The following is a 27,178-nucleotide window of genomic DNA, read 5'->3' as shown; positions in this document are numbered from 1 at the left end:
CCTAAATGTGAGTTCTTCACCCAGCGTGCTAGAGCCAATCAACACACTGAGTGGAGGTATTTGTTTTCATTTCAATTCTGCAGAATCAGGTGCCTGGCATTTAATAACAGCCAGCACACCAAACATTTCCAATCACCCTATAACAATAAAATACAACTCATTGATTAAAAATGATTCAGTCACCACTCCTAATTTTACATGTGCAGCTAAGCTCATGTTTAAAACATTTAGGGAGGATGCCTGATTAGCATGCTTAATATTCACATTGGGGTGCCTATTTTAGCATTATAATTACCCAAGGGGTAGACTCTTGGCCCAACCTTGGTCCAGAAGTTTTTTTATTATTATTTTTTGCTATCTTACGTCTAAGCCACCAACTGCAAAAGAACACATAAGACATGCCTTTTTTTTTCACATCCCGTTCAAGGTTAGGTACATTCCAGGACGTCTCAACCATGTCACAGCAGAAACTTGTTGATAAACTTTTAACTTTGTTCTTTCAACATGAACTACAGATTAAGTAGGTTCAGAAGCGATTTGGCTTGAACCGGCTGGCTTGTCCCTGAGCCTAGAACTACCATTTTCTGTCGCAATGTTTTGTTCATCAGACAGTGCCAGAGGGGTGAAAAAAGATAATAAGCAAATGAGGCAGAAACGTTTCTGCCCACTTTTCTGCCCCTGTTGGGTGCGTAGGTAGCAGTCTGCAACAGTAGGTGATAAGCACAGGCAGATTGATATTTAGGTGAGGAGTTACCTCAGCAAACTCAGAAAGACTCTAAGCAAACAGGAAAAGGGAATAGGCAGTTTTATTTGTCACTTGGATATTGCTGTTCTTATGAGAAATTAAAAATAATTCTTTTTCTTCAAGGGGTAGGTTTAAATAACATGTGTTTTCACCAAACAACATTTTAAAAAAATTATAAAGGAGAGGGTGAAGAGATTGTACTAGAAAAATCAGCTTTGAAATATATAAAAATTACTCAGCTTCATGGCACTTATTCAAAAACTGCTTTAATCAGCAGTAGTCTCCTACACTGAAGTGAACTTGTTATCAATAGCAATTAACCAGTTTCTACTGAGTTTGGAATATGCCAGAAATGTGGTATGATCAGTTGAAATGAGTGCTTTTTATGCTTACAGAAGATAACACAAATCTATAATTCTGGTGTGGGCTATTTAAAGTTCCAGCAATCATGTGATGCTCTTACCAGTTTTCTGTTACATTACTCATACATTCATATATTTTAGTTACTCTATAAATGAAGCTCTTATGTAATTATTGCAGTTAAACAGTGGGCCGGACAAAGTGACTTCTAGAGTTTTCTTCCAACGCAAACTGTTCTGTTGCTTGTAGACAGCAACTTACATGCTTATTGTTTTTTACATGTTCTCCGAGAAAAGTCCTAAGAAATCTCTGTTTTTTCTTGCTCAGCAACAATCACAGAAATCTTCATTTAGACAATCCCCAGGGTGCATGTCTCAATTACAAAACTGTACTACTTTAACTTCATTATGCTGGCACATATAGCGTTTTTAGTATATTATATCTCAATGCTACAGTTAAGCACTGCTTCTTGTTATAATTTTTTTTTTTTTTTGCACAGTATGGAGTGTTCAATAGAGGCTTTTGTTGTTAAGCGTAGGGCCAGCTATAGTAAACTCCTACGACAGCATAGTTAGAAGGGAAATGAGTAACAGAGGTGCTTTTTTAAAAAGAAATATCTCCCTCTTAAGGGAATGCAAAGATACTCTTCTTTTAGGAGGAGCATAACTGGGGTATTGGCGTCTGGTTTACCAGGGCCACAGCAGATGAACCAGCTTCTTGCAACTCCCTTCTCTTCCCTCCAGACACACAAGGTTCCAGAAACACTTTTACTGAAGCATATTTTTTGTGAAGTTTAGAAGCAGAGTATCTTTAAGGAAAACATGTTACTGAAAAGTGTTCTGGTTGCTTCTAAGATCATGTTTATGCAAAATTTAATTTAAGTCTAGTAGTACTGTTCATTCCTGCCTTTATCATAATTTACTGTGATTAAGCTTATTTTGTATTGTTCATTTGGAAATGGTAATTTTCTTAGAAGGCTAATTGTAAATACTAATTTACTGGTGTTATTACCATGTAATTAATGAGATACTTCATTCAATAAACCACAGTGGAATGACCGTACTGTAACTGCTGCCATAAGAAACCACTGAAATATAAAACATTTATATCAATTGCAGATAACAGATATCTGACATTTTGGTGAAGCTGCTTTCTTACAAAACCAAAATAAGAACTAGCCTTTCAAGGATCATTAAAAAGAAATAATGTACCCTTGAAAGCATTAAGAAACAAGAAAACTCAGCTTCAGAATAGAAAAAAAAAAAAAAGTAGAAATAGTGGAGCTGATTATGACTGTCTTCAACCCTCAGCACACTTTGATTAAAGGTATACCACAGAGAATTAATGCAGTAAAGCCTCTTTAAAGATACTGTTTTATTCCAAGAGCCATAGAAGTACGTATTTTTTAAAAATATGTGGTTATGCATATGCATTACTAGATGGAGCAAAAGTACTAGCAATCCAGGGAAGATGCAAATAGGCCATTTTGCCCTTGGCAGGGAGAAGGGCTGCATCTTTGTAAACTTTAGGTAACGGGCAGCACCAGGGGGACTTGTGACTTTGAATCAAGAAAACAACAGGTTGGCATTAGTTGAGCACCATCCGTAACTGACAGCTTTGAGTAATAGTGCAGGCGTCAGAGTAAAACCAGTCCTTACTGCACATGAGAAAGACTTTCAGATTTTCATTTGAACGGATAGAATTCCTGGTCTTGTCATGCCCCAGAACGACAGTGATGGTGTGGATGTTGTAGATCCAGGTCTTGGAGACAATTCACAGGAAATCAAGAATTCACAAAATAAGAAAACTGTACATAGTAATCAGGTATGTTTTTTCTTTTTTTTTTCTTTTGAATAACCTTATGTAAATTCATAAACCTGAAATTCAATGTCAGTAATTGGCTGTGATAATGCATCCAAGACAGATACTTTAACAAAACTTGAATTGATTTAAAATTGATAGAAAAGCTAGTTCTGTTCTCAGAAATCCATTAAGGAAAAACCACAGAAAATTGACACGACATTTAGGATTCAGAAAAATGTTTTCTAGTGTCATAATGACTTCATGCAAGATACTAAAGAGGCATCCGAAATGGTGATCAGAGGGAATACTGTGATTAAGGAGGTGACATACATAGAAGCATTTTCTCCCAAGAAGCTGGAAAAATAGAAGCTGGAAGCACTGGGTTTAGTGATGCTGTCTTTCAGCATACGTATTATTAAATACCTGCTCATCTGAAACAGGAAATATCAGACAACACATACTGGAGGCAACAGCTCTGACGTATGACTGACCAGAGAAAGAAGAGGAGAATACAATGCATAATAAACACATCCATTTTGGCTTCTTTTGACTGTTTAAGCCCGCATAGTGAGTAGCTCACTATGAAGACATGAGAGTAAGGTTAAAAAGACCCCACAGATATTTTACTAGAGTCATGTATTAATATTATCATATCCACTTTCCAGAAATAACCTGCTACTTTGAAAGTTCCATTAAAAACCTGTAGTACTTTCCTGTGTTATAATCATACCTACTTACCAAGTTTGGTGATGGTACTTGAAGCGGCATGTAAGAAACAGGTTTCCTGATGCCATGGATATTATTTTCTATCTTCCAATATTGTTTTTGATATGATCAGAGGCAGCAAAGGCATGTTGCCAAAGAAATGCATCTGCTCTCAAAGCTGAATTGATTCTAGATTTACAGTGATGGAAAGGATCACTCAGACTGTTCTGATAGGCACTCCTGGGAACTAGACAGGGATCTGAGATCCTAGAGGAGGAGAGTGGTAGACAATGCCTATACCTTCCTCTTCAACAAAGCTGTCAAAGAGGGAAATGTCAAAACAGAATAAAAGGTGTTTCAGAACTGATGTAAACCGTTTAAAAATGGAGAACAGTAGTGGCAGTCAATGAAAGCTTGATTTTAATCAAAGAAACCAATTTCACACTGAAAGTGTTCAGCCACTACTTTGTGCAAATGTAGCAGAGATACGTATATTCACACTGACACTTTCTCAGGCACACTGTGACTGAGGCAGAAGAGTTTATTTTGAGGCTCTGCCCTGTGTGGACTTGGGAGTACCATGTTGGCAGCAGTCGACACCGTCCAATGCAGCCCTTGGGTTAGCCTCAGGGACGGCCAACACTCCCCAAGAACCAGATCTGATATCATGTCTGGCCATGGTAAAATGAAGAAAAGACGTTTGGATCCATTATAGAATCACAGAATCATAGAATTTCCCAGGCCGGAAGGGACCTCCAAGAGTCATCTAGTCCGACCTCCCCACAGTCAGCAGGGACACCCCCAACTAGACCAGGTTGCCCAGGGCCTCATCGAGCCTCTCCTTGAATATCTCCAGGGATGGGGCCTCAACCACCTCCCTGGGCAACCTGTTCCAGTGCTCCACTACCCTCACAGTAAAGAACCCCCTCCTAATCTCAGATCTAAATCTCTTCCCCTCCAGCTTAAAGCCATTGTCCCTCGTCCTGTCACTACAGGCCTTTGTAAACAGGCTCTCCCCAGCCTTCCTGTAGGCTCCCTTCAGGTACTGGAAGGCTGCTATTAGGTCTCCCTGGAGCCTCCTCTTCTCCAGGCTGAACAACCCCAGCTCCCTGGGGTTGTGTATCTCCACAGTTAGACACAAAGTGACGTTTGATTTCTGATTTTATTAACACTTTAGATGTAGGAAAGAATTTGTGACAATAAAATAGTGACATAATAATGTTTTGAGCATATTTAAATGCATTGTAGACAATGTGAAAAGATGCGGATTGATGCTTTTTATATTGAAACACTGAAAAGAAAAAAATAGGTTATATTCTCAAGACAAACACAAATTTTATTTCACAAACTCAAAAAGCTGGAGTGCAGGCTCTGGGTGATCCAGGGGTGCTCCTGGCCTGCAAAGCATGCTGTGGCATGGGGGACAGCCCGGAGAAGCACAGCCTGGCCTGGGCAGCACATGAAGCAGGGGTGCTGGGGATGGTGGTGGAGGTGGAGTCAGGAGGTGTGTGACATGGGCTTTGAGCCGTGACCAAGAGAGAGGACGTGGTGCCACAGGGAGAGCAGCTGCTTGCAAATGTGGAAGCATGGCTTCCAGAGGGCTGGAATCTCCCAATTTATAGTGTAGGTTTGAAAATCTGTGAGAAGCACTGGCATGCAATATACCCCAAATTTAAGCCCAGGAATAAATCATATTTCAATACTATCAGCACTCATTGTCCCTCATGTGAGAAGCTCACCTACTACAGCCACTGGGAAGAGTGCTCCCAGTGACCAAAAATGATAGCAACATAGTAGGCGGCAGCATTTGCATTTTTCAGGTTTGCTTTATCTCACAGTCAAAACCAAAGACAGAAAGAAATGGAGCTTAGCCAAACTGCGGCCGTAAGTTACAAGGCAGCTCCACAGAGCCACACGACTCCCACCACCCTCATCCCCCACTTCCAAAAACTGCAAGTGAAAAGGACGGCGAGAATCCTGTCCATGTCATGCCGACCTTCCTCCTAGGGGAATGAATAGCGGCTTCCGTGCATATACTCCTCCATAGCATTTTAATTTTGGCTTTGAGCTGGTTCAGGTCTCTCACTGGGAACTAACCAAGGGCTTCCCAGGACTTCTGGTGCACCAAGCAAGCCGGATTGAAGGCCGGGGCCAGGGCGAGGCCCATGGTGGGCCTTGCCTCACACAGCAGCTTGGAGGAAGCGGTTAGCACAAATAATAGTGACAAGAAAAGAAAATTAAAGCTCACCTGCAGCCTGCCATTGCTCCAAGTGGCTGTGCAGGGCGGGCTGTCTCCTCTTGAAGAGGGTAGGATATGACCACCAGCTCAGAAAAACACTGTCAGCCTTCCCCCTGGCCAGGTGCCTGAGGGCAGGCCAGGCCCCCCCAGCCCTGGTATGGTTAAAAAAAGGAGGCTGCAGCATGGTGCCTGGGCTTTCTGCGGTTATGCTGCTGCTGCCGTTGAACACAACGGCCACCAGCAACTGCCACCATGGGGCCTGCCATGACCATGAAGGTACGTACTCCCGGGGCTGGGGGTCTTCTGCTGTCCCTCTGGACAGGGCCGAGGTGGGCAGGGCAGCCCCCCATGGGTGCAGCTCCACGGGGCCTCTTGGATGGCCCTCAAACGTGGCAGAGGTCAGTTCCACCGGTTGCTGGGAAGCTTCATCGCCACTGGGTTTATGTGGATTCAGGTAGCAAAAAGGTGCTTTCCTGATGAAGGTGAAATTCAGTGAAATTCAGTGAAATTCAGTGTGCTGCCTGGCCAAATTTCAAGTTTCTGTGACAAAGCCCATAGATGCTAGCTCTCTTTAGAGTACTGTCATATGTTTATTTTTCGTAGCAGCTATTTGTAGGAATAAATTTATTGGCTTTGTTGAATTTTTAAAACAATACCCCATCCCACCCCCCAAAATTGAACCATTCTCCATACATAAAGTTTCCATCATATTATAGTTCTGCAAAGAGAGAAGCAAGAGAAACAGGGGGTGGTCAACAGGAGGTGCTTGGGAAGCTGGCTAATTAGCAGCTCTAGCATCCCTCCCAGCAGCTCTCACTTTTCAGAGTCTATGCAACAGTAATCTGTACAGGGCCTTCTTCAAGTCTAAGTAACACTGGTATTTCCCCCTACCCCCTTTTATTTTCCCTTTCAAAATGATGTGGATGGCTTGGGAAAGTTCACAGCCACAGTCTAACCACCGGGTTTGCCTGATACAGTGGCAGCATTGGTGGCAGACAGGAGAGCTGGAGCCATGCACTCAGCGCAGATGGCAAAGTCTTGAGACTGCTTCAGCCATCTGGAAGTGGGGATCTGTTTTTTTCCACCTACTTAACAAGCATGCACCCCTCTCACAGCCTGGGCACCCGATCTGTTTTCCAGGAGGAAGAACACGTCAATATTGAGAGTGATGTGCATGAAAACAAACCTGACTCAAGTCATCTGCCTGAAAACAAACGTGACTCAGTAGATGATGAGCAACCACACTTGAAAGGGTAATGTCTTTTGGATGAGTAAGTTTTCCACTGGATTTGTCCTGGCCTAAGCAATAAGCTGCCAATGTTTATGCTTCTGGAGCAACAGCTCTAAATTTCACTGGCATACCCCTATGCTGCACAGACCTTAGTCTTGCTTAGCAAATTAGGTAATACAGAAACATGTTGTATTTAAAATTATTATATCTTTCAACTGACGTATGTGATCATGGAATTATTCTTCTAAAGCCTTGCTATAAAGCAGTATTTTTCTTTTTGTACATTAACTACCTTTCCAGTATTTCCAAAAGAACATTTTTTAAAGAGAGATCTTCAACAGTAATCTCTTGTTCTAATTAAAAATTCACTATTGTCCTTTAGTTTGTATAGCTATTTACCCCAGTGCAAAATAATAGAATAGCTGTAAAGAAAGCCATTTTGATGGAGCAGAATTTTTACACATGTTAATATTGGTGGCAAGTGACTGCACAGTGAAAACACACATTTATATTTTACTTGAGGATTAGTTTTTTGGCAAAAACTATAAACCTTGTATAAAACATTAAAAAAAAATTGACACAATACTTAAAATTATATTTAATGTCTTTATATTTTTCTCTCATATTGAATCTTCATATAAAACTTCCTAGAAATCATGCTGTATTTTTCCCCCTGATTTCTATGGCTGCATTCTGCTGTGCAGCATATCATTTCAGCTTTGAACCTGTCTTTCTACCACTTGATTCTAGCAACTCACTTACTGTTTATCACAAATAGGAGTTTGTCACACTCAAATTGGACTACTTGGAAAGATCTCGTGCCTGTACAAATGATATATTTGTGTATATATGTCTGCTATTATATATATCTATGTATATCTTCTATATATCTGCTACTATCTACTAGTACTACTAGTACGCTTATATACAGTAGCAGTGAAGATTTTAATTATGCTTTCAAGTTGTACGTACAGATCTTAAAAGACTCGTTAATAGGATCAGGTTTACTGATGCTATCATATTAAAATATTGCTTCAAAAATCTAGCAAAACTATTTAGAAATCATTTAAATAGTCTCTCATTTCTCCTCTCTGCTCTTTGGAGATTTGTCATGCCTTTAGCAGTGCATAACATGAAACACTTTCTTGTTTAAAACATTTAGAGCCTCGTCTAGCAAAAACAAAAGCTGAGATTTGGTAGATCAAACATCCAAGTTTGCCAGTCTCCAATGGCAGGTATCCAGCTTTATGCAGAATTAAGCTAATCAATTGCACAGGCAAGTGTTGGCATGCAAATGACTGTACAAGGTTAGCAGGGTCTCCCAAACCTGGCTGGGCACACAGGAGTCACTGGGACAAGAGGCATCTCTGCACAGGGATGGGTTTAATTGCTGCAGAGATGAAGCCTGTAGGTCTTCATTTCATTCTTATTTATTTGTACTCCCATGGAGAGCTGAGGGATTGATAAGGTTTAACTCACAGGGCTTTCTGTTCCTGAGGTCCCCTTGTTCTTCCATCTGCAGTAGATATGATGGCCTCAAGCAGTGAAAGCTCCTCATAGGCTGGAAGCTGAGGAGCTTAGCTCTATTCTGATTACATTCAGGCTACAGCTTGTTCTGTGCTCTCCGGTTTTGCATTTTGTCTAGGTTTTATGTTGAGCATCTGACAAGGGCAATGGTATCTATACCAAGTTGGGTTTTTTTTTGTAAATTAGTTCCTAGAAGCAGGCACTAATGTGATCTAATGCCTTCCTTGTATCTGCTCAAAAGAGGCATTCACAAAGCATGCCTTAATTTTGAATGCGTCATCGATTTCTTTCAACAGATAGTACTGAATAGCCTTGGACTGAGACACAACCCCTTTGAAAGATCAGTCTGTCAATAACAAGGATTCACCACATGCACAAGGTGTTAACATTCACTTGTAGAGTACGTGCAGACCAGAAAATGGATTTCTAAGTTGAAAATGCAAGCAAGAGTAGTTTTGGCATATACAAATATTTTATATTAAAGTTATCCTTTAAATGTGCTTAAGCGATACCTGCTTTTCAATATCTTTGGTTAAGAAAAAGCCACCAGCAACATGCTGCACTTTGAGCCTATAGGGTCAGCTTTTAGAAAATAATTTTTCCTTAGCAAATTATTCAGATTTCATAAGGAAGATGTTTTTTTCTTCCACCTTTCAGAACAGAGCTGCATACTTATGACACATATGCCTAAACATTTAAGATATCCTGCTACCAAAGTGATAATCACCTAAATTAATAAATTAACAAGGGAGAGAGAGATGTTAGAGCAAAGAAGAGATTACAAGGAATTGTAATCTTAAAATAACATTTTTAAGTCCCAAAGGACACAAAACAAGCAGTAAGAGATAATAGATTTTTTTTTTTTTTTTTTTTTTCTGATTGATGGATGAACTGTAAATTTGATAAAGTCACTCTGGCTTACTCGTGCCTCTCTCTCTCATTTCTCTTTTCTTTTTTTTTCATGTTGTATCTAATCTCTCTCCTGATATTGGATAGACAACATAATGCTCTAACAAGGAAAAAAAACCCAAACAACTATGATTTGTGAAGCAATAGAAATTCCCAGAATTAAAACTGAAGTATCAAAAACAATCAAGATTTCTCAGAGACCCTGTTACTCTTTGTACTTGTGAAGGAGCATATTCCTGCTCTGCAGTTCTCAATGCTGATATGAATTAAGTTAGTACTCCTTGTTTCTCTCCAATTTCTTTTAAAGTAATGATTTTGGTTGGCTGGTTGTTTTTTTTAGTCCAGAAAAGAAGGGTATTCATGCTGAATTTTGGTGTGCATCTGACTTCAGCTGCACCTAGTTTCCAAACAAGTGCAGTCAGGTTCAGTAGCATCTCTAAATATAACTTCACCGTTTTAGACTGTAGGGTGTGAGGCACTGCTTTAGAGAAACAGAGCTATAGCTGTGGTTTCTTGTTCAGCTTGCACAATACAAGGGTGTTTATTTACCTACAGCTTTTGTAACTGAAATACATCCACATCACCAGCACACTTAACTTTGGAAATCTATGTTGACTTAACTCTCTTAACTGCTGTTTCCCTACATTTCAACCTCCCTAATGAAATCACTCTGATAATGAGATAAGAACAAATGTGAAGTATATAATAATTGGAAGAACAGGTACTAAAACAGGACATTGAAATATAACAAATTGCTGTAGCTTCCATGAACTGTTAAGTCTTAGATGAAAAGTTAGTGTTATTAAAAAAGAAATTTTCAAATCATAGCACCAATAAAAATCCAGAACCACAGGATTCCAACTATTTATGTTGGAGAAGACCTTTAAGATCATTGAGCCCAATAATTAACCTAACATTGCCAAATCCACCACTAAACCATATCCCTAAGCGCCACATCTACATGTCTTTTAATACCTCCAGGTATGGTGACTCAACCACCTCCCTGTTCCAATGCTTAACAACCCAATCTGAATCTCTCCTGCTGCAACTTGAGGCCATTTCCTCTCGTCCTATTGCTTCTTCCTTGGAAAAAGAAATCAACACCCTACTCCTTGCAACCTCCTTTCAGGAGTTTATCCAGAATAGCCAAAAACATCTGTGCACACTGTAATGAGTTTTTAGATGGACATTGGTTATTTTGCACACACAAATGCAGCCTTAGCCCTTCACAACTGTAGCAACACTGCTCCTCCACATAGCAATGCTGGTCTGGCTGTATTAACAATCTGTGGGTCTAGTAATGGGCACTGAATCTTTTACATACCCGGTTTGCACTAACCCCATTAACAGACCTCCTCGTGGAGGAAGTGTGCTTCAGAGGCTAGCAGAACTGGCCTGCTAACTTTGGTCCATTAGATTGCTGATGGATTGGCCCATTAGGTAGCTGCCAGATTTTCTTTTTTGCTTGTCCAGCATCAATGCAAAGAAGTTTCCCCACCTCCATTCCCCTGCCAAAGCTTTGCAGATGTTGGCATGATCTTTGGCACTTTGGGATCCAAATTTGACCTTTACCAAGTGTAGCATGCTCCAGTGGTGAAATTTTGATCAATGTAACCTGATTTTTCTGTGCAAATTGCTTTTCTTTTTTATTTACAGCTAAAGTTTCTGATCTGTTTGTTTTTTGCATTTTCCTAGGCGTTTCGAACAGAAATATGATAAAGCTTGTGACTTTTACAAGAAACATAAGACCACATTTCACTATGTGATCTACGGGATTTCAATAACAGGTACAGTATAGAATCATATAATCATAGAATTGCCCAGGCCGGAAGGGACCTCCAAAGGTCATCTAGTCCGACCTCCCCACAGTCAGCAGGGACACCCCCAACTAGACCAGGTTGCCCAGGGCCTTGTCAAGCCTCGCCTTGAATATCTCCAGGGAAGGGGCCTCAATTACCTCCCTGGGCAACCTGTTCCAGTGCTCCACCACCCTCACTTTTTCCTAATATCCAATCTAAATTTGCCCTTTCCCAACTTAAAGCCATTGCCCCTCGTCCTGTCACTGCAGGCCTTTTTTAAACAGGCTCTCCCCAGCCTTCCTGTAGGTCCCCCTCAGGCACTGGAAGGCCGCTATTAGGTCTCCCCGGAACCTCCTCTTCTCCAGGCTGAACAACCCCAGCTCCCTCAGCCTGTCCTCGTAGCAGAGGTGCTCCAAACCCCTGATCATTTTAGTGGCCCTCCTCTGGACCCGCTCTATCAGTCCATGTCCTTCCTATATTGAGGGCTCCAGACCTGCACACAGTAGTCCAGGTGAGGTCTCACCAGAGCAAAGTGGCAGAATCATCTCTCTGGATCTGCTAGCAGCACTTTTTTTGATGCATCCCAGGATGCAATTGGCCTTCTAGGCTGCAAGTGCACACTGCCTGCTCATGTCCAGCTTCTCATTCATCAGCATCCCCAAGTCCCTTTCCTCAGGGCTGCTTTCCAATACCTCACCCCCTAGTCTGTATTGATACCGAGGATTGTTCCAGCCCAGGTGCAGAACCCTGCACTTGCTTTTGTTGAACCTCGGGAGGTTCACCTGGGCCCACCTCTCCAGCCTGTCCAGGTCCTTCTGAATGACATCACATCCCTCTGGTGTATCAACAACACCACACAGTTTGATGTCATCCGCAAAATTGCTGATGGTGCTCACAATCCCTCTGTCTAGTGGCAGAATCATCTCTCTGGATCTGCTAGCAGCACTTTTTTTGATGCATCCCAGGATGCAATTGGCCTTCTAGGCTGCAAGTGCACACTGCCTGCTCATGTCCAGCTTCTCATTCATCAGCATCCCCAAGTCCCTTTCCTCAGGGCTGCTTTCCAATACCTCACCCCCTAGTCTGTATTGATACCGAGGATTGTTCCAGCCCAGGTGCAGAACCCTGCACTTGCTTTTGTTGAACCTCGGGAGGTTCACCTGGGCCCACCTCTCCAGCCTGTCCAGGTCCTTCTGAATGACATCACATCCCTCTGGTGTATCAACAACACCACACAGTTTGATGTCATCCGCAAAATTGCTGATGGTGCTCACAATCCCTCTGTCTAGGTCATTGATAAAAATGTTAAACAGTACTGGTCCCAGCACGGACCCCTGAGGGACGCCACTTGTCACTGCTGGACTTCAAGCCATGGGGTACCACCCTGTGAATGTGACCATCCAGCCAATTCCTTATCCACTAAACAGTGCACCCATCAAATCCATATCCCTCCAATTTGGCAAGCAGGATGTTGTGAGGGACCGTGTCAAAGGCCTTACTGAAGTCCAGATAGATCATATCCATAGGTTGTCCCTTATCTACTGCCATAGTCACTCCATCATAGAAGGCCATTAACAGTTTGATGTCATCCGCAAAATTGCTGATGGTGCTCACAATCCCTCTGTCTAGGTCATTGATAAAAATGTTAAACAGTACTGGTCCCAGCACGGACCCCTGAGGGACGCCACTTGTCACTGCTGGACTTCAAGCCATGGGGTACCACCCTGTGAATGTGACCATCCAGCCAATTCCTTATCCACTAAACAGTGCACCCATCAAATCCATATCCCTCCAATTTGGCAAGCAGGATGTTGTGAGGGACCGTGTCAAAGGCCTTACTGAAGTCCAGATAGATCATATCCATAGGTTGTCCCTTATCTACTGCCATAGTCACTCCATCATAGAAGGCCATTAAGTTAATCAAGCAGGACCTGCCCCTAGTAAAGCCATGCTGGCTATCTTGAATCATTTCCATGTGCCCAAGCATGGCATCTAGGAGGATCTGTTCCATGATCTTCTCAGGCACAGAGGTGAGGCTGACAGTTCAGTAGTTCCCAGGGTCCTCCTTTCTACCCTTTTAAAAATGGGTGTGATGTTTCCTTTCTTCCAGTCTGCAGGGACTTCACCTGACTGCCAGACTTTTCAGATATCATGGAAGGTGGCTTGGCAACTACATCAGCCAGTGCCTTCAGGACTCTGGGGTGTGTTTCATCAGGTCCCATGGACACATATATCTTCAGGTTCCTCTGTTAATCGCATACTATGTCTTCACTTGCAGTGGGAGGGACTTTGTCACCTTGGTCACCAACTTGTGGGCCGTCGCCATGGGAGCTAGGAGGAAAGGGGTTGCCAGTGAAGACTGAGGCAAAAAAGTTGTTGAGTACTTCTGCCTTCTCTTCATCCGTTGATACAAGTTCCCCACTGTTGCTCATCTGGGAGGGTACATTTTCTTTAACCTTCCTTTTCAGGTTAATGTACCTGTAGAAACCTTTCTTGTTTTTTTTAACATCCCTTACCAAATTCAGTTCTAGGTGTGCCTTGGTCTTCCTGACCTCATCCCTACACAGCCGGGCAATATTCCTATAGTCTTCCTGGGATGCCTGTCCCTTTTCCCATTTTCTGTGTAGCTGCATCTTGCCCTTTAGTTTGACCAGCAAGTCACAGCTCAACCATGGTGGTCTCTTGCCCTCCTTGCCCAATTTCCTACATGTAGGGATTGAGTTCTTTTGTGCACTACAGAAGGCATCCTTAAAGATCGGCCAGCTTTGTTCTGCTCCTTTGTCCCTGAGGGCCATTTCCCATGGGGTCCGATTTGCTAACTCCTTGAAGAGTTGGAAGTTTGCTTTCTTAAAATTTAGAGTCCTAACTGTGCTTCTTGTGGGCTTCAAATTCTTAGGACAGTGAACTGCACTAGGGCATGATCACTGCAGCCCAGGCTGCCTTCAGCTTTGACATCCCTGACGATATCGCTTGCATTTGTGACCAACAGGTCCAACAATGCATCTCCTCGAGTAGGGCTGTTAATTTCTTGTCTCAAGAAGTTGTCATCTAGGCACTCTAGCAGCTTCCTGGATTGCCTGTGGTCAGCTGTGTTGCTTTTCCAACAGATGTCAAGGTGGTTAAAATCCCCCAGCAGGATGAGAGCCAGTGATTGCGATGCTTCTTCACGCTAAAGTAAGAAGGCATCATTGACGGGCTCCTCCTGGTCAGGAGGCCTGTAGTAGACTCCTACCACAAGGCTCCCTTTGTTGTCCTGATCCCTAATTCCTACCCATAAGCTTTGGACATGCTCATGGATATTCTTTAACAACAACTCTTCACACTCTAGCCAATTCGTTACATAGAGGGCAACACCTCCACCCTTCCTCCCTCTCCTGGCCCTTCTGAACAGCTTGTAGCCATCAATGCCCGCACTCCAGTCATAGGATTCATCCCACCAAGTTTCCGTAATTGCTACTATGTCATAGCTTTTCTGTATCAGGATAGCTTCCAACTCCTCCTGTTTATTGCCGTGCTGCGTGCATTGGTGTAGAGACACTTCAGTCGGTCTGCTGGCCATGTGGCCCTTCTTAGGCGATCCTCCACAGATCCCCCAAGGCGTTTTATGGCAGCTACCCTCCTGTCTCCTATTACCTCAGGAGTTCTTGGTCCAGCTCTGCAAGACCTTGCCTTTGCTGAAGTCATCACAGCATGCGTCAGTACAACAGCCAGGTATATCGTAGCCAGGTTGCTGATAGGCATCAGCATACCATAAAATGGTTATAAAAGGGCCAATTGGGTGATGAATATCCTGCCTTCCTGGCATCTGCTTGTCTTCCTTTGTCATAGAACAGACATATCCTGGCTCAAGAAAGCAACTGAGTTCTCAGGGTATGTCAGGGTCTTACACATTAATTCCATATAGAACAACTTGACTTACACAAAACAGTAATTCTTCTTCCTTATTCGACATAGACAAAATCAGATTATTATTTACAAGAACGAATGGTTCATTGGCCAGAATGTGTTAGCAATGAACCTGTCAAATGACAAATCATTTCATAGCTATTTTACCAAATAAGCTACTTCTCAAAATAAGCTACTTCTAAGCTTCCTAATTATTTGAGAGGGCCATCAAATCAGGCAATTGACAAATGTTTCTAAGTGTTTCTTCTGGTTTTATTGGATAAACTCATTCTCCTGTGAAAGAAGGAACAAGACCCATGGTTCATGGTTTTTACACAGGAAAAAGCAGTTCTGTAGATGTGTTTAATTTTCTCAATTGTTTAACATGTTTGATATGAACGTGGCTCAGTCAAAGCATGTAACTTGCTTTGACAGGATGAAAGCCACCTTTCATATCAGTCAGCATATCATAAGTAACAACACTATGAAAGCAAAATTTTTCAGTATTTAGGCCAAGTCAGAAAAACACTTTAAAGAAAAAGAGTTCTGACTTTAACCATATCCTTCACATTTAAGATTTGACTGTTTTTAAAAAGACTAACCTAACTGACATATATATTCTTGTTTCTGTGACAGCGTACTTGATAGTACTTATCATAGCCTGCAGCTTGAATTTTCAGAGAGCCTTCCCACTCTTTATCATCACTCTCCTAGCCATCTTCTTCCTCTGCTGGGATTTTTTAATAGCTAAGTATGAAGACAGAATTGCTGCATTATTTTCCCCTGGAAGAAGATACCTGGAGGAACACTGGGTTTGGATTAAATGGTAAGTATGTATTTCTTCCTATTATGCAGAAGGACAAAGCATCAGTTAATTTATCCCTGTAGTTTTATTTCAGCTTATACCCCCATGAGCACAGGGAGATGGATCAATCATACAAATTGCAGTAAAATCAAAGAATACATACAGAATAATTCAATATTTTCCAGTTTATATGTGCCAGACACACCTTTAAGATTGCAATATAGTAGCTAAGTATCAAAAATCTTGACAGTGCAAAAAAAAATTCCTCAAATTGAGACAGGACAAGTTTCTGCTGACAAGAGAGTATGTCTGCAGGGTTCAGGTGTGTCGTAGTTTTCTGCATTCATACTGCAAGCCAGAAAGTGTCTCACTGTCAATTTTTCAGAAAGCCATGAGATTCATAAAAACCTTAACACTAATGTATGCAAACTGCTAAAGACTGAAGTGTGTTGTCTAGACACTACTTATTCATGTACACCCATAGCAATTTTTACTTGAATTTTGGGAATCAAAACATGCCAGCCACATTTGGTGTCATAATAAGGTCATACAACCTTATTTTGCATAGTAGACATTCATCTGATAGATAAATGGTAGATAATTAGATCTGCTAGATACTTATTACAATATTACAAGTATTCTTAGTAGTTACCAGGAATATTTAAGTTATTCCTAGGAAAATGGGGATCCAAAGGAGGCTCATAGACCAAAGAAAAAGCCCAAATGAAATCTCATTAGAAAGGAAAAGGAAATTGGCCAGCTGCCTTTTACCTTAGCCATCTCACCTCCTAGCTGAGAAAGAAGAAGGTCTAAGGAGGAGTCATCCGGGGTTCAGGAAAATATCTCAACTTATTCTTAAGATTTTAAATTAGTTTTGCCACAGGAGCAGGAATTTCTAAGAAAGGTGCTGTAAAGGTTGTGGTCATTCTGCTCAGGAGCCACATTAAAGAGCAGTCACACAAAGGCACCTCCATTAAATGATCTGGCAGCCTTTGGGGGAAAGAGCAAACAAACCAGAAAAGCCCAGATGAGCTGATGAAACAAGCCAGGGCAGTGAGTGCTGTATTGCTTGGGCTGCAATCCTTAAACTGTATGTATCACAGATTAAGTGCTTAAGTGTAGGGCACAGGTTCCTCCAAGAGACTGGAAGTCTCTCAAGTGCAGACAGCGTTACTCAGCACTGCAATGCCCAAGCTGTTTTCTGCAGCTGGCCTGCAATATTTTTGATCCAGGTCTAAACCCAGAATTTAGGTATCTTGGTACCACTGAAATCAGTGGAAGCTGAATGACTGTTAGACACAAATAACGTCAAAGAACTGGGACTATGTTTAGTTTTCCACTGTGCATGTGGGATGATTATTTCCTTGCCTCTCAGGCTGCTGTTGTTAGAATTACCTTTAATATGCAAGCTGAACATGGTTCTGTGATAGTAGAGACCATAGAAACACCAAACACAGACATACACATGGCTCTTGTCATTGTTTCTGAGATAGTTAAAATTGTTGTGATTAAAAGTTATTTTTCTAAACAGACTACAGCTGGTTATAAAGGAGTAAACAGTTTGTAACCTGCTTCTTGGCAGTGTGTGTTTCATAGGCCCACCAGTTAAACAGCACAACACAATTCATAAAAACCTCAGGCTGTCTTGCCCAGAGCTAAGAAAAGATTCAAAAAAGAAGATGGGAAAGGAAAAGGAGGATGGAGTGAGAAAGAACAGCTCTTCTCACACTTCACTTAATAGAAATAACACTGCAACAAGACTCACTCATGCTTTACTGGCTTTCCCTTATACTCTGGCTCTGGGGACATGATTGGTGGACATTTCTTCTGTATGCCACCAAAGATGTTGTTGTCAGAATTGCTTCAGCAAAGGCAGGTTCCTGCTTGTGTACAGCTACACATTTCAGCTTAATGCATTGCTCAGAGAGTTCATTTACACACAGAGATGTAAATGTTATGGGGAGGGGAAGGAATATCTGGTCTTCTTCAGGACGTCATACCTGATACTTTTGTTTTGTCCTAGGGTGTTGTATGCAGCTCTTGTTATAACTATCATCTGCTGGCTCATCTTTGACACAGCAAAACAGGGATCCCAACATCTGATCTCCTTTTGTGGGCTTGTGTTGTATGTTCTGCTGATGTTTATCTTTTCCAAATATCCAACCAAAGTGAGTATTTAGTCCACTTTGGATCTTCTGTGTGTTTTTTGTTCAATGTCTCAAAAGCTATTCCCCTACCCTAGCACCAAGTTCAGTAAGAGTAACAGAAACCCCACGAGCATCGAAAACTAGGCTTTCCAAAACCCAGAGATGTATTTCATTTCTGAGGAAAGCCATTTTGCTCTGACATCCTGTGGAGCATGTGTGGAATGATACCTGCATCTGGCTGTCACTATTCTGGGAGGCAGCTGCTCTTCCTTTGTTCCAGCCCTGATGCAGATTGGAACACATTTGCTCCTGGAGCATCGGCACAAGCCGGGGCAGGCCTGCACCATGCTTTCCACCAACAGGAGGCTTGATGCAGTCCTGAGGACATCACAGGCAGTTATTTGAAGACACTGTCATCACATCAACACAAAGTGCATGTAACTGGAGATGTACTGCCCTCATGTATCTTTTAATCTCTCACAAATTTTATTCTCACTGCAAATGCTGCCAGTGAGGACAAACTGAGGTCCTCACTTTTCGCTAACCCACTCCCATGGGCTAATTAATGCCATTTATTTTAATTTTCCAGCTGAGATGTCCACTCTGTAGTGCTGTGATATTACAAAAGGGTTACTTCAGCCATCATAACTCCCGCCTCAACTTTTACCATTGTATGCCTGCCTAGCATATAGCGCATGCTTTCATCAGTCATATATTAATCCATTGTCCAGGTAACCAAGTTTCACCAACATTTTTTCAACACTCCTGCATTAGTGCTGAGAGTTTTTTAACAGAAAAAAATTCCCTCAGCAGGGACTAATGGACCTTCCACTCCCCATCTTTTGCAACTGCTGTCTCCAACTGAGGTGAAAACTCATGTACTCCAAATGCTTTGTGCTCTCCCATGGGTCCTCATTACACCTAATTGGCTTGTGTTATTCAAATATCATCTGAATAAATTAGAGAGTGCCATCTCAGCTCTTTGCTTTGTAAATAATCAGATTCAATTTTCACAAAACAAAGATGTTTTCTGAGGCAGCAGAACAGAAATCTGCAGTGTAGTGAAGAGGGACTGGTCACAGGCAGCCACAGTTTTTCCTACAACTGCCTTATGTCATATGGATCACAATAACTCTGAATAGTTCTCAAGTAACAAAGCTCTTTAAAGCTGGCACACAGAAATGGAGTTGAAGTTACCCAACCACACAGAAAAAACTGTAGCAAGTGTCCTTATTCCCAGTCCAGATATGTGAAGAATCTGATGCTCAGTTGCTTTTCTTTTGTTTCCGTTTCAGTTTAAAAAAAAAATAAAATCTTGCCTGCTGCCCTCATGTATGTCTATTCCAACTGTAGCATAGGAAGAACTGTCTCTCCTTTTCCTACTACTTGGTTACATGCAGTCTGTGATGCCGAAACAGGCATGTCTGTACTCACCTAGCCAGGCTTTCAGCAGCTCGCTCAGAGACACCCACATTGCAGAGCTCAGAAGCTAGGAGGGGTGACTCACGCTCCAAGTCCCCTACAACCTGTTATGGCAGCTGCTTCTATCCTGCAGTATAATCAGACAATCCCCGTACGTTATTTTAACAAACATCTAAAGCAAACTATTATTCATTTAAATAACAAGTGGTTTCTTTATTTTTATTTTTCTATTCATCTAGGTTGCTTGGAGAACAGTATTTTCAGGAATAGGAATACAACTTATACTTGGGCTTCTTATTCTGAGGACAGAAGTGGGGTTTGATATGTTTAACTGGCTAGGCAATCAGATTCAGGTAAGCTACTGGGCAAAAATTTTATTTTTTTATATCATTTTCTGTCTTTAGACAGCCAGGCAGTTCAAGGGTCTGTTTGCCGTGGATGTTTTCCCCTCTTGAGAAAAACTGGGTTCTCCGAAAGGTAATTCACTACCTGAATTCAATCTTCTCATTTCTTTTTGTCCAGTTAATACAAGACCATATAGGACAGGCTGATGAGTAATGACCAGAGTGACCCTATTTCTCAATGGCTTTGCCATCTTTGGACTGAAATTATAACTGCCCCAAGTTTCAATAATTTTACATTATTGACTGAATGACCTTAAAGGTCCTTTCCAACCTAAATGATTCTATGATTCTGTTCTACAGGTGGCAAAGTCCACAGCCTGGAGCTGGAAAACCAGCTCCTTGCAAGCAGCAAAGGATCTCTAGAGAGGGGATGGGGTTCATCCATAGGTGCCCCTGTAGGCAGTCTTCAGACACAAAGGTTTTTTCAGAAGTCCATTACTGGAAGTTAGTAGATAAGACAAATACAAAAGGTAGATCAACAAGTACCCACTGAGTGACATTCAGACTTTTCACCCCAGGGTTACTATTCACACAGCTGTCCTTCACAGTAGAGATAATTGAGTACATTTAAAACAGGACAGTGCAGAACGTACCGTACCGTCTCTGCGCAGGAGCTAAGGCACAGATCTAACTTCTGCTGCTGCTAATCTGCCAGCAGTGGGAGTCACCTGGGTTTTGTCACCGGGTTCTGTCTCGCCTGAAGTAGGTCTGGTGCCCCCTTTCGTTAGCTCCATATGGTTTATGGTCACTCCTCTCATAACTCATTAGCTATATCTCCATTTTAAACTGTATCATTAATTGCGTATGTTGGCATCAGGAGAATAAAATTTCTCTGCCATATCAGAATTAAAAGGTGGAAGGTTTTTTTTTTTTTTAGATTAGCTTTTGGCTACTCTTCAAAACTAATCACTTCAGCCAGTAAAGCTCCATTTAAACTGTATCTTTAATTGCACTTATTTGCACGAGAGGGAGTATAGAAATGCACCACAGTACCAGGCTTTAAAAAAATAAATCTTCTTTTAGTATAGTTTTCAGCCTTTACCTTGTTGGGTACCGCAGGAAAATGTACCCTACGCCCTTGCTGGTTATCTACATACTCTGAAGCAGCCTATGGTCTTGGCAGAGCAGAGCAGAGCAAAGACCCTCAGTTCAGCCAGACACAGCCAGTGAAGCCTGGACCCATATAAAGCACAGCACAAGGTCCTTGGACATCACCAGCTCTCTGCAAGACAACTAGCAATATTTGTTTCGTTTTGGGGCAGTATCACAGAGCTTATGGCTAACTTTCTTTGCTTTCTGTCCCTAGACTTTCCTGGAGTACTCTGACGCAGGTGCTAAGTTTGTATTTGGTGCGACTTATACAGATCATTTCTTTGCTTTTAAGGTAAGACAGGTCTTAAGTATACTGTATGTGGCAGATTGACAACAGAAAAAGGAACAGTATGGCTGGGAAATAGATTCATCACATGTCTTTTGATACCAGTGCAGTCACCAGAGAAATCAACTAAGAAGTAAACTATTCTTTACTGTGTTACACTCTGAATAGAAAATTTGGTAACTTCACATAGAACCTCTCATTTACACTGAAGTCTATTATCATGGGACTTTTGGGTATGTTTCTACACAGAATAGGTTAAAAGGCTTCTTCATGGTCACCAAAAGAAATATTTCCTCCAGCCTATCTTCTCCACCTCTCCACAAGTAAAGGTACTCTTCTGTCCTGCAGTGCTGTGCAGACCACCATCTCACAGATATTACCCCTATAGAAGTGGAAATCCTAGGTGTATACTTATCTAGGTATAAGAGGTAGAAGCTGTCCCTGCACAAGGAAGAAGAATTACATGACATTATTATTACATTAGTAAGATTCCAGGGACATTTCCCAGTTTTCCCTTAGGAAACTGCTGGAACACAGCTTAAGTGCTCTGTGCTCTCTAATCCACACCTGCATCCTGTCAGATTTTGCTCCTACATGTAGCCCATGCCACAATACATGCTTAGGCTGGAATCAAGAACACAGAAAGTAAAAAAAAAAACCCCACCCAACCATGAGAAATGTATCAGGACTTTCTTAGAGACCATTCTTCTATCTGGTGTTTCAGGCACCCAACCATGGGCCTACACACCTTTTATCTTCTTTTTTTTTTACCTGGAGATGATATTCCAATCTGGATGTTCTTGACGCTTAGGTCTGCTGCTACGTAAGAAAGAAGATGATACCTATAAAATATGCTGTTACTGAAAATAGCCAGAACATCTTAGAGGGGAAAACAACAAAGCATTTCAACAAGAAATATAAGTTATATTTTAATTGCAGTATTTTTATACTTTTTGTTTCACTTTCCAGTCTCCTCTCACCTTCACTGTATTGAGCACTCAAATGACAATTTGCTTGCACAATTACATATTCTGGGGGTGAAATGGTTTAATTCCCACCCACAATGTTATTTTTCCTATGTTTTTCCAGAATGCCTTATGAATATTACTTTTTCAAGATGATTTTTTAATGGCCCACTGGTGATGCAGAATCCTTTGCTGACTAAAGCCATAACTAGGGACCAGACACTCACAAAAGTTTGCTTCTGTGTATGTCCATCAGTGGTATTCTATGGGATAAGCCAGCAAAAGACATGTAATTTTTAGAAGAGTATAACAAGTACAAGGACGTTATTTTCATACTGAAAAACAAGAAAATAAACGCCATAAGTTGATTTTCAGAGCTGCATATGTTTTGCTGTCAGACTATATATGGTAAACAGAGTGATAGAGAAGCACACAGAAACACCAAAACATACTCCATCTGCTCCTCCCGCAGAGATTTCTCTCTCCCAACATCAGTGAGTGACAGCCAGCCTATTCTCTCTTGAAACAGTTCTCATTTATTCAGAGAATAAGATGGTCAAAAGTGCTTTTTTGTGTCTTTCTGATAATTTATGATGTTTGCCTGTAGCACTAATCTGTCCAATTCTTGCCCCAAAATATTTCAAAGCTCCCTCCAGAAGAGAAATGTCTCAATCTCAGCTTAGCTCTTGAGAGAGAGTAGCGAGTGTTAGGGTATGTCTTTAGAGAAAACTTCAGAGCCCGGCCGTACCCATACTGGACCCTTAGCAGTGTCCTCCTAACGTAGGTGGACACAGTTACCAGAGCCAGCACATCAGTTGTGTGCACCCACTGGTCCCACACCAGCCTTTGAGCGCATTGCCTTGGAAGCACTAATTAGTCATAAATACATGCATTTGAATGCATAACCTGTGTTATTTTAAATGCATATTTGTGTATGCAGATGCAGAGTTTCAGAGTTCTAGCATTTACCCACATAAACAAGCTAATATGCTTTGTTCTCCTGTAAAAATACACACTTAAAATTAACAGCAATACTATTTTAGCTCCACTACTGACTGCATGAGTTAACACAAAAATTTCTCTTGACTTTAGCCCACCCAAGTACTTAAGCAGTTGGAAAAAACCCCTTAGTACTAAGCCATCTTGTCTGCTTCGAGCAAGCAAGGAATTAGACTTCTGTTGTATCAGTAGCTTCCTTTCTATGCCAGGAGGATTATAGCTTCCTGAGAAAAGCTTTGCTTTAGGAGTGTCTGAAACTAGGATGTTCCTTAAACATCAATAGCAAATCCTGCTTTAAAGGAACATAAGGAAAAAGCTGAACATCAAGCCACAAATGGAAAAGGAGTTGTGAGCAGCCAGCAATTTGAACTCACTGCCCTGCATGTAGCATAGGCAATAACCATGATCCATCAAGTAGCTCTGTGGTAAGGTCAATATTGCAGAACTGAAAATAAATATGAAATAAGCCAGTTTATAAAAAATAGCAATTAAAGAACTTATTTTCTTAGAGGAACTTTCTGCTGTCACTGCATGGCAAACCACCCGAGAGTGTGGCCAAAAGAATCAGAGAATCAAACTAGAGAAAGCAGCCTCATATTAACTTGAAGACCACAACCATATCTGTGAATTGCACTCTCTCCTTTCAGTGAAAGATTCTGATCACATGAATTGAGTTTCCAAACCTTTCTGAAAATTGCTGCTAGGACTAACTCTCTTCTAGAAAGGAACAGCTTCTATTTACTGAAAAGGTCTGAACTAGCAAAGTGTTTTGTTCTTTTTCATTCTATTCCTTGCTTTTATTTATGATGCATTATGACCTCAGTTGATCACACATAATAGCTAGTGCCGCTGGTGTTAGTGGTACTATTTTAACTGTAGCTAATCCGTGTGCCTAATTTTAAACCTTTTGGGGGGATTTTTCTTCCTGTTGTATACTAGCATAGAAATGCTGAGATCCTGTGTATTTAATATACTTGAGAATCAAGTGATATTAATTTTACTCGGGATGAAGAAGCAACACATCTAATAATCCATCAGACAATGAGTTAGGCATTCATGCAATTCTTTTAAATTGTATGCTTAAGGAAAACATTTTTCCTTTAGTCTCCACTGAAAGAGACTTATATTCACTTCTTGTACTTAATAAATATATACCCGTGGATTTGTTTTTAAGCAGAATCTGAGTCTGAATATAGTTACAGAGCACTTAAATGCTCCACGTTAGTATTATAATCAGCACTATAAATAGCACAGAATAAAATAAGATTTTACTATAGTGTGTTATTAAAAGGCAGCCACACGGTATGGGCTTTCTAAGGAAGCTGCTCTTGATTCTGTGAAATCAAGTCAGCTACAATCCCAATCAAAATCTTCAACTTCTGCTTATATAGCAGTCTAAACAGTGTTTCTTAAACACAGAAATAGAGAAGTTGAGCTCTGAATTCTACACCACAGTCCCATTGTATATATTTCTGTTCATGGTTTTCGAAGTACACATGTACATATCCAAGTCTTTGTAGATGCCATTCCTCAGTAAGTGTTTGACCTGACTTAAACATGGCTTGTCTATAAACTAATGCATATTATGTTAAGCCAGGCAGTTTCAAAACTTTTGTAATCCTGTTAGAAAAATATGTAGATACATTAAAAATTGTTAATTCCAGCACAAACACCAACAAGTCTAGAAGGTTAAGAATTTTACAGCATAAGTCTAAACTTAGTGATGAGTTTTCATTACCTTTAAGTGTATCTCCAAAAACATGAGCCTCTTTTTCAAAAATTAAATGGCCCACAGAATCAAGAAAAGAAAAAAACACTCAAGTGCGAAATGATTTTGTGTCTCCAATTCAGGTCCTGCCAATTGTGGTTTTCTTCAGCACCGTAATGTCTATGCTTTATCACATTGGATTCATGCAGTGGGTCGTTGGAAAGGTATGATTTTTTTGCCAGTAGGTACTCCTTTGCCTAGTACAGGACCTTTCTTGAACACATGCAGCTGAACTGTAGCATTAGCCCTGACCAACCTGCTCTGGTGTCAACATATGAAAAGCAGTTGTTTGCTTTTAACCTGGAAATAGTTCCAAATGTTACAAAATCCTAACTGGCACCACATAGCAAGCTTTCCTCCCCCAGGAAAGTCATAGTTATTGTTAGATTTGCCTGGCTAGCTTAGGATACCTCTGATGACATGTGCCTGCCTTTTTCCCAGTTCCCAAAATGCAGGAGGGAGGTTAAATCACGGATGATGGATTTCTGCTTTCTACTAAGGACTACAGTAGCAATTGCATATACTTTCATATCACAGGTCCCCAGAATAAGATCAGAGGGTGGTTCCTCACCTCATGCTCCAAGTCCTCATTTCTGTCAGGTCCTAGGTCCAGTGCTAGGGTCCACTAAGCTAAAAACACTTCCACAGAAATTCCACTTTCTACCGTATCCGCCCAATGAACTTGTATGAGGGAAAAGTTATTCCTGCATGGTGGTAGTTAAACCTTATTTGAACATACCCTTAAAAAGTCCATTGTCCTTCTCATGCACAAGATTGTTATTTAAGTACCACAAATCTCACCGAGCTGAAATAGCATGCTAAAATTTCTACAAGACATTTTTAGCCTTAATCTATATTTCACATTTTTTTCCCTTCATATGATCCAAATCCCTTTGGACAGATACATAAGTATTAAGGACACATCAAAAGATCTGCTTTGTTTAATTTAGTTTAACAATTTAGTGCCCAGAAGGAGCCTGAGGTACTCTCAATTCTGCTAAATTATTCCTCCTTTGGCATATTTCAACATGCTACTATTAAATGAATGTGCCATATTTTGAAGCTGAAATCATTAACTCAGGAAATATTGTAAGGTGTCTCAGAACTCTTACATTGACATGATTTTTTTTCTTTTTTAATCATTTTAGGTTGGTTGGGTAATGCAGATTTTAATGGTGACAACTCCTGTTGAGTCTCTGGTAGCTGCGGGTAACATATTTGTAGGACAGGTGAGTTGGACTATGGAAAAATATGCTAGCACAGGATTGCTGAACATTATGAAAAATTGCTGTTCAGCAATCATCTGTGTATAAAAAAAAAATCATTTCATATGAAGCTAGGACTCCAGTACAGTGAGACTGGTGGTTGATTTCCAGTATTCCAGTACATTCATATATAAGCAGTGATGCACAGTGGGGTGGGTTTTGTGAACCATATGTTTTCTCAATGGAAAGTAAGGTGTAAATGTATGTGATAGACCTTTCTTAAAATCACTACCAGGTACTCTACGGCTATGAAGAAATAACAGCTTCAGGTGTTTTTTCAACTGAAAAGGCAAGCACGATGAAAACAGGGCACATGAGGCAGGCGAGAACAGGATAGAGAGTGCAGAAAACTAAGATACAGGGCTGGCTGTGCAAGTCTTAGACAAAGAAACATGGGACAGAGTTGTAACAGATCGTTTTAATGGGAAATCCATTAAACCCACACTGCAGCAGTGTCTGTCCCAGGCATCAAAGCAACATGGAAGATCACCAAGTAGCATCTGAGCCCAAAAGTGACATTAGCATATCAGTTCTGTAGCAGTGGTGCCCCACTGTATCATAGTGCTTCAAGGTTTAGACTAGTACCTCTGCATGTGCTCACACACATGCCAGAGGGGCTGAGAGCTTTAAGCTGCCCATAGTGGCTGGTATGCTTGTTTCACTTGACACACAGCCTTACCTGCGGCTCAGAGCTGTGTCTATCCCTGACTTGTTGGGAACTGGGTTAGGATTTCTTGGCAATTTTGTTGGGCCTTTGGGGGAGATGGTAAATCAGCAATAATTGTCTTCAAACAAGACAGATGTTGGTACAGTTTTCCTTCT

The 27,178-nt window shown here is 41.2% G+C and overlaps 1 protein-coding gene across 3 annotated transcripts in view; it reads left to right on the top strand.

The window, feature by feature from the left end:
• The window catches only part of SLC28A3 (solute carrier family 28 (concentrative nucleoside transporter), member 3), a 47,371-nt gene that overhangs the window by 5,668 nt on the left and 14,525 nt on the right, over window positions 1-27,178 (top strand). For 2 of the 3 annotated variants that reach the window (XR_001411270.1, XM_014936171.1), the window contains exons 2-9: window positions 6,993-7,105; window positions 11,215-11,306; window positions 15,840-16,029; window positions 18,032-18,176; window positions 19,817-19,930; window positions 21,288-21,365; window positions 25,175-25,255; window positions 26,240-26,320. Coding sequence is in view for 2 of the 3 variants with exons in the window: in XM_014936171.1 (XP_014791657.1) it covers window positions 6,993-7,105; window positions 11,215-11,306; window positions 15,840-16,029; window positions 18,032-18,176; window positions 19,817-19,930; window positions 21,288-21,365; window positions 25,175-25,255; window positions 26,240-26,320 (894 nt within the window). In the remaining variant the exon portion in view is untranslated. Of the gene's footprint in view, window positions 1-6,102; window positions 6,129-6,992; window positions 7,106-11,214; window positions 11,307-15,839; window positions 16,030-18,031; window positions 18,177-19,816; window positions 19,931-21,287; window positions 21,366-25,174; window positions 25,256-26,239; window positions 26,321-27,178 lie in introns of those variants that run through there. The other variant, XM_014936182.1, reaches the window with a different exon arrangement.

The sequence above is a fragment of the Calidris pugnax genome, unplaced genomic scaffold, assembly GCF_001431845.1.
Source record: "Calidris pugnax isolate Ruff unplaced genomic scaffold, ASM143184v1 scaffold2, whole genome shotgun sequence".
Classification (NCBI taxonomy): domain Eukaryota; kingdom Metazoa; phylum Chordata; class Aves; order Charadriiformes; family Scolopacidae; genus Calidris; species Calidris pugnax.
This window is presented reverse-complemented; position numbering and strand designations above follow the sequence as displayed.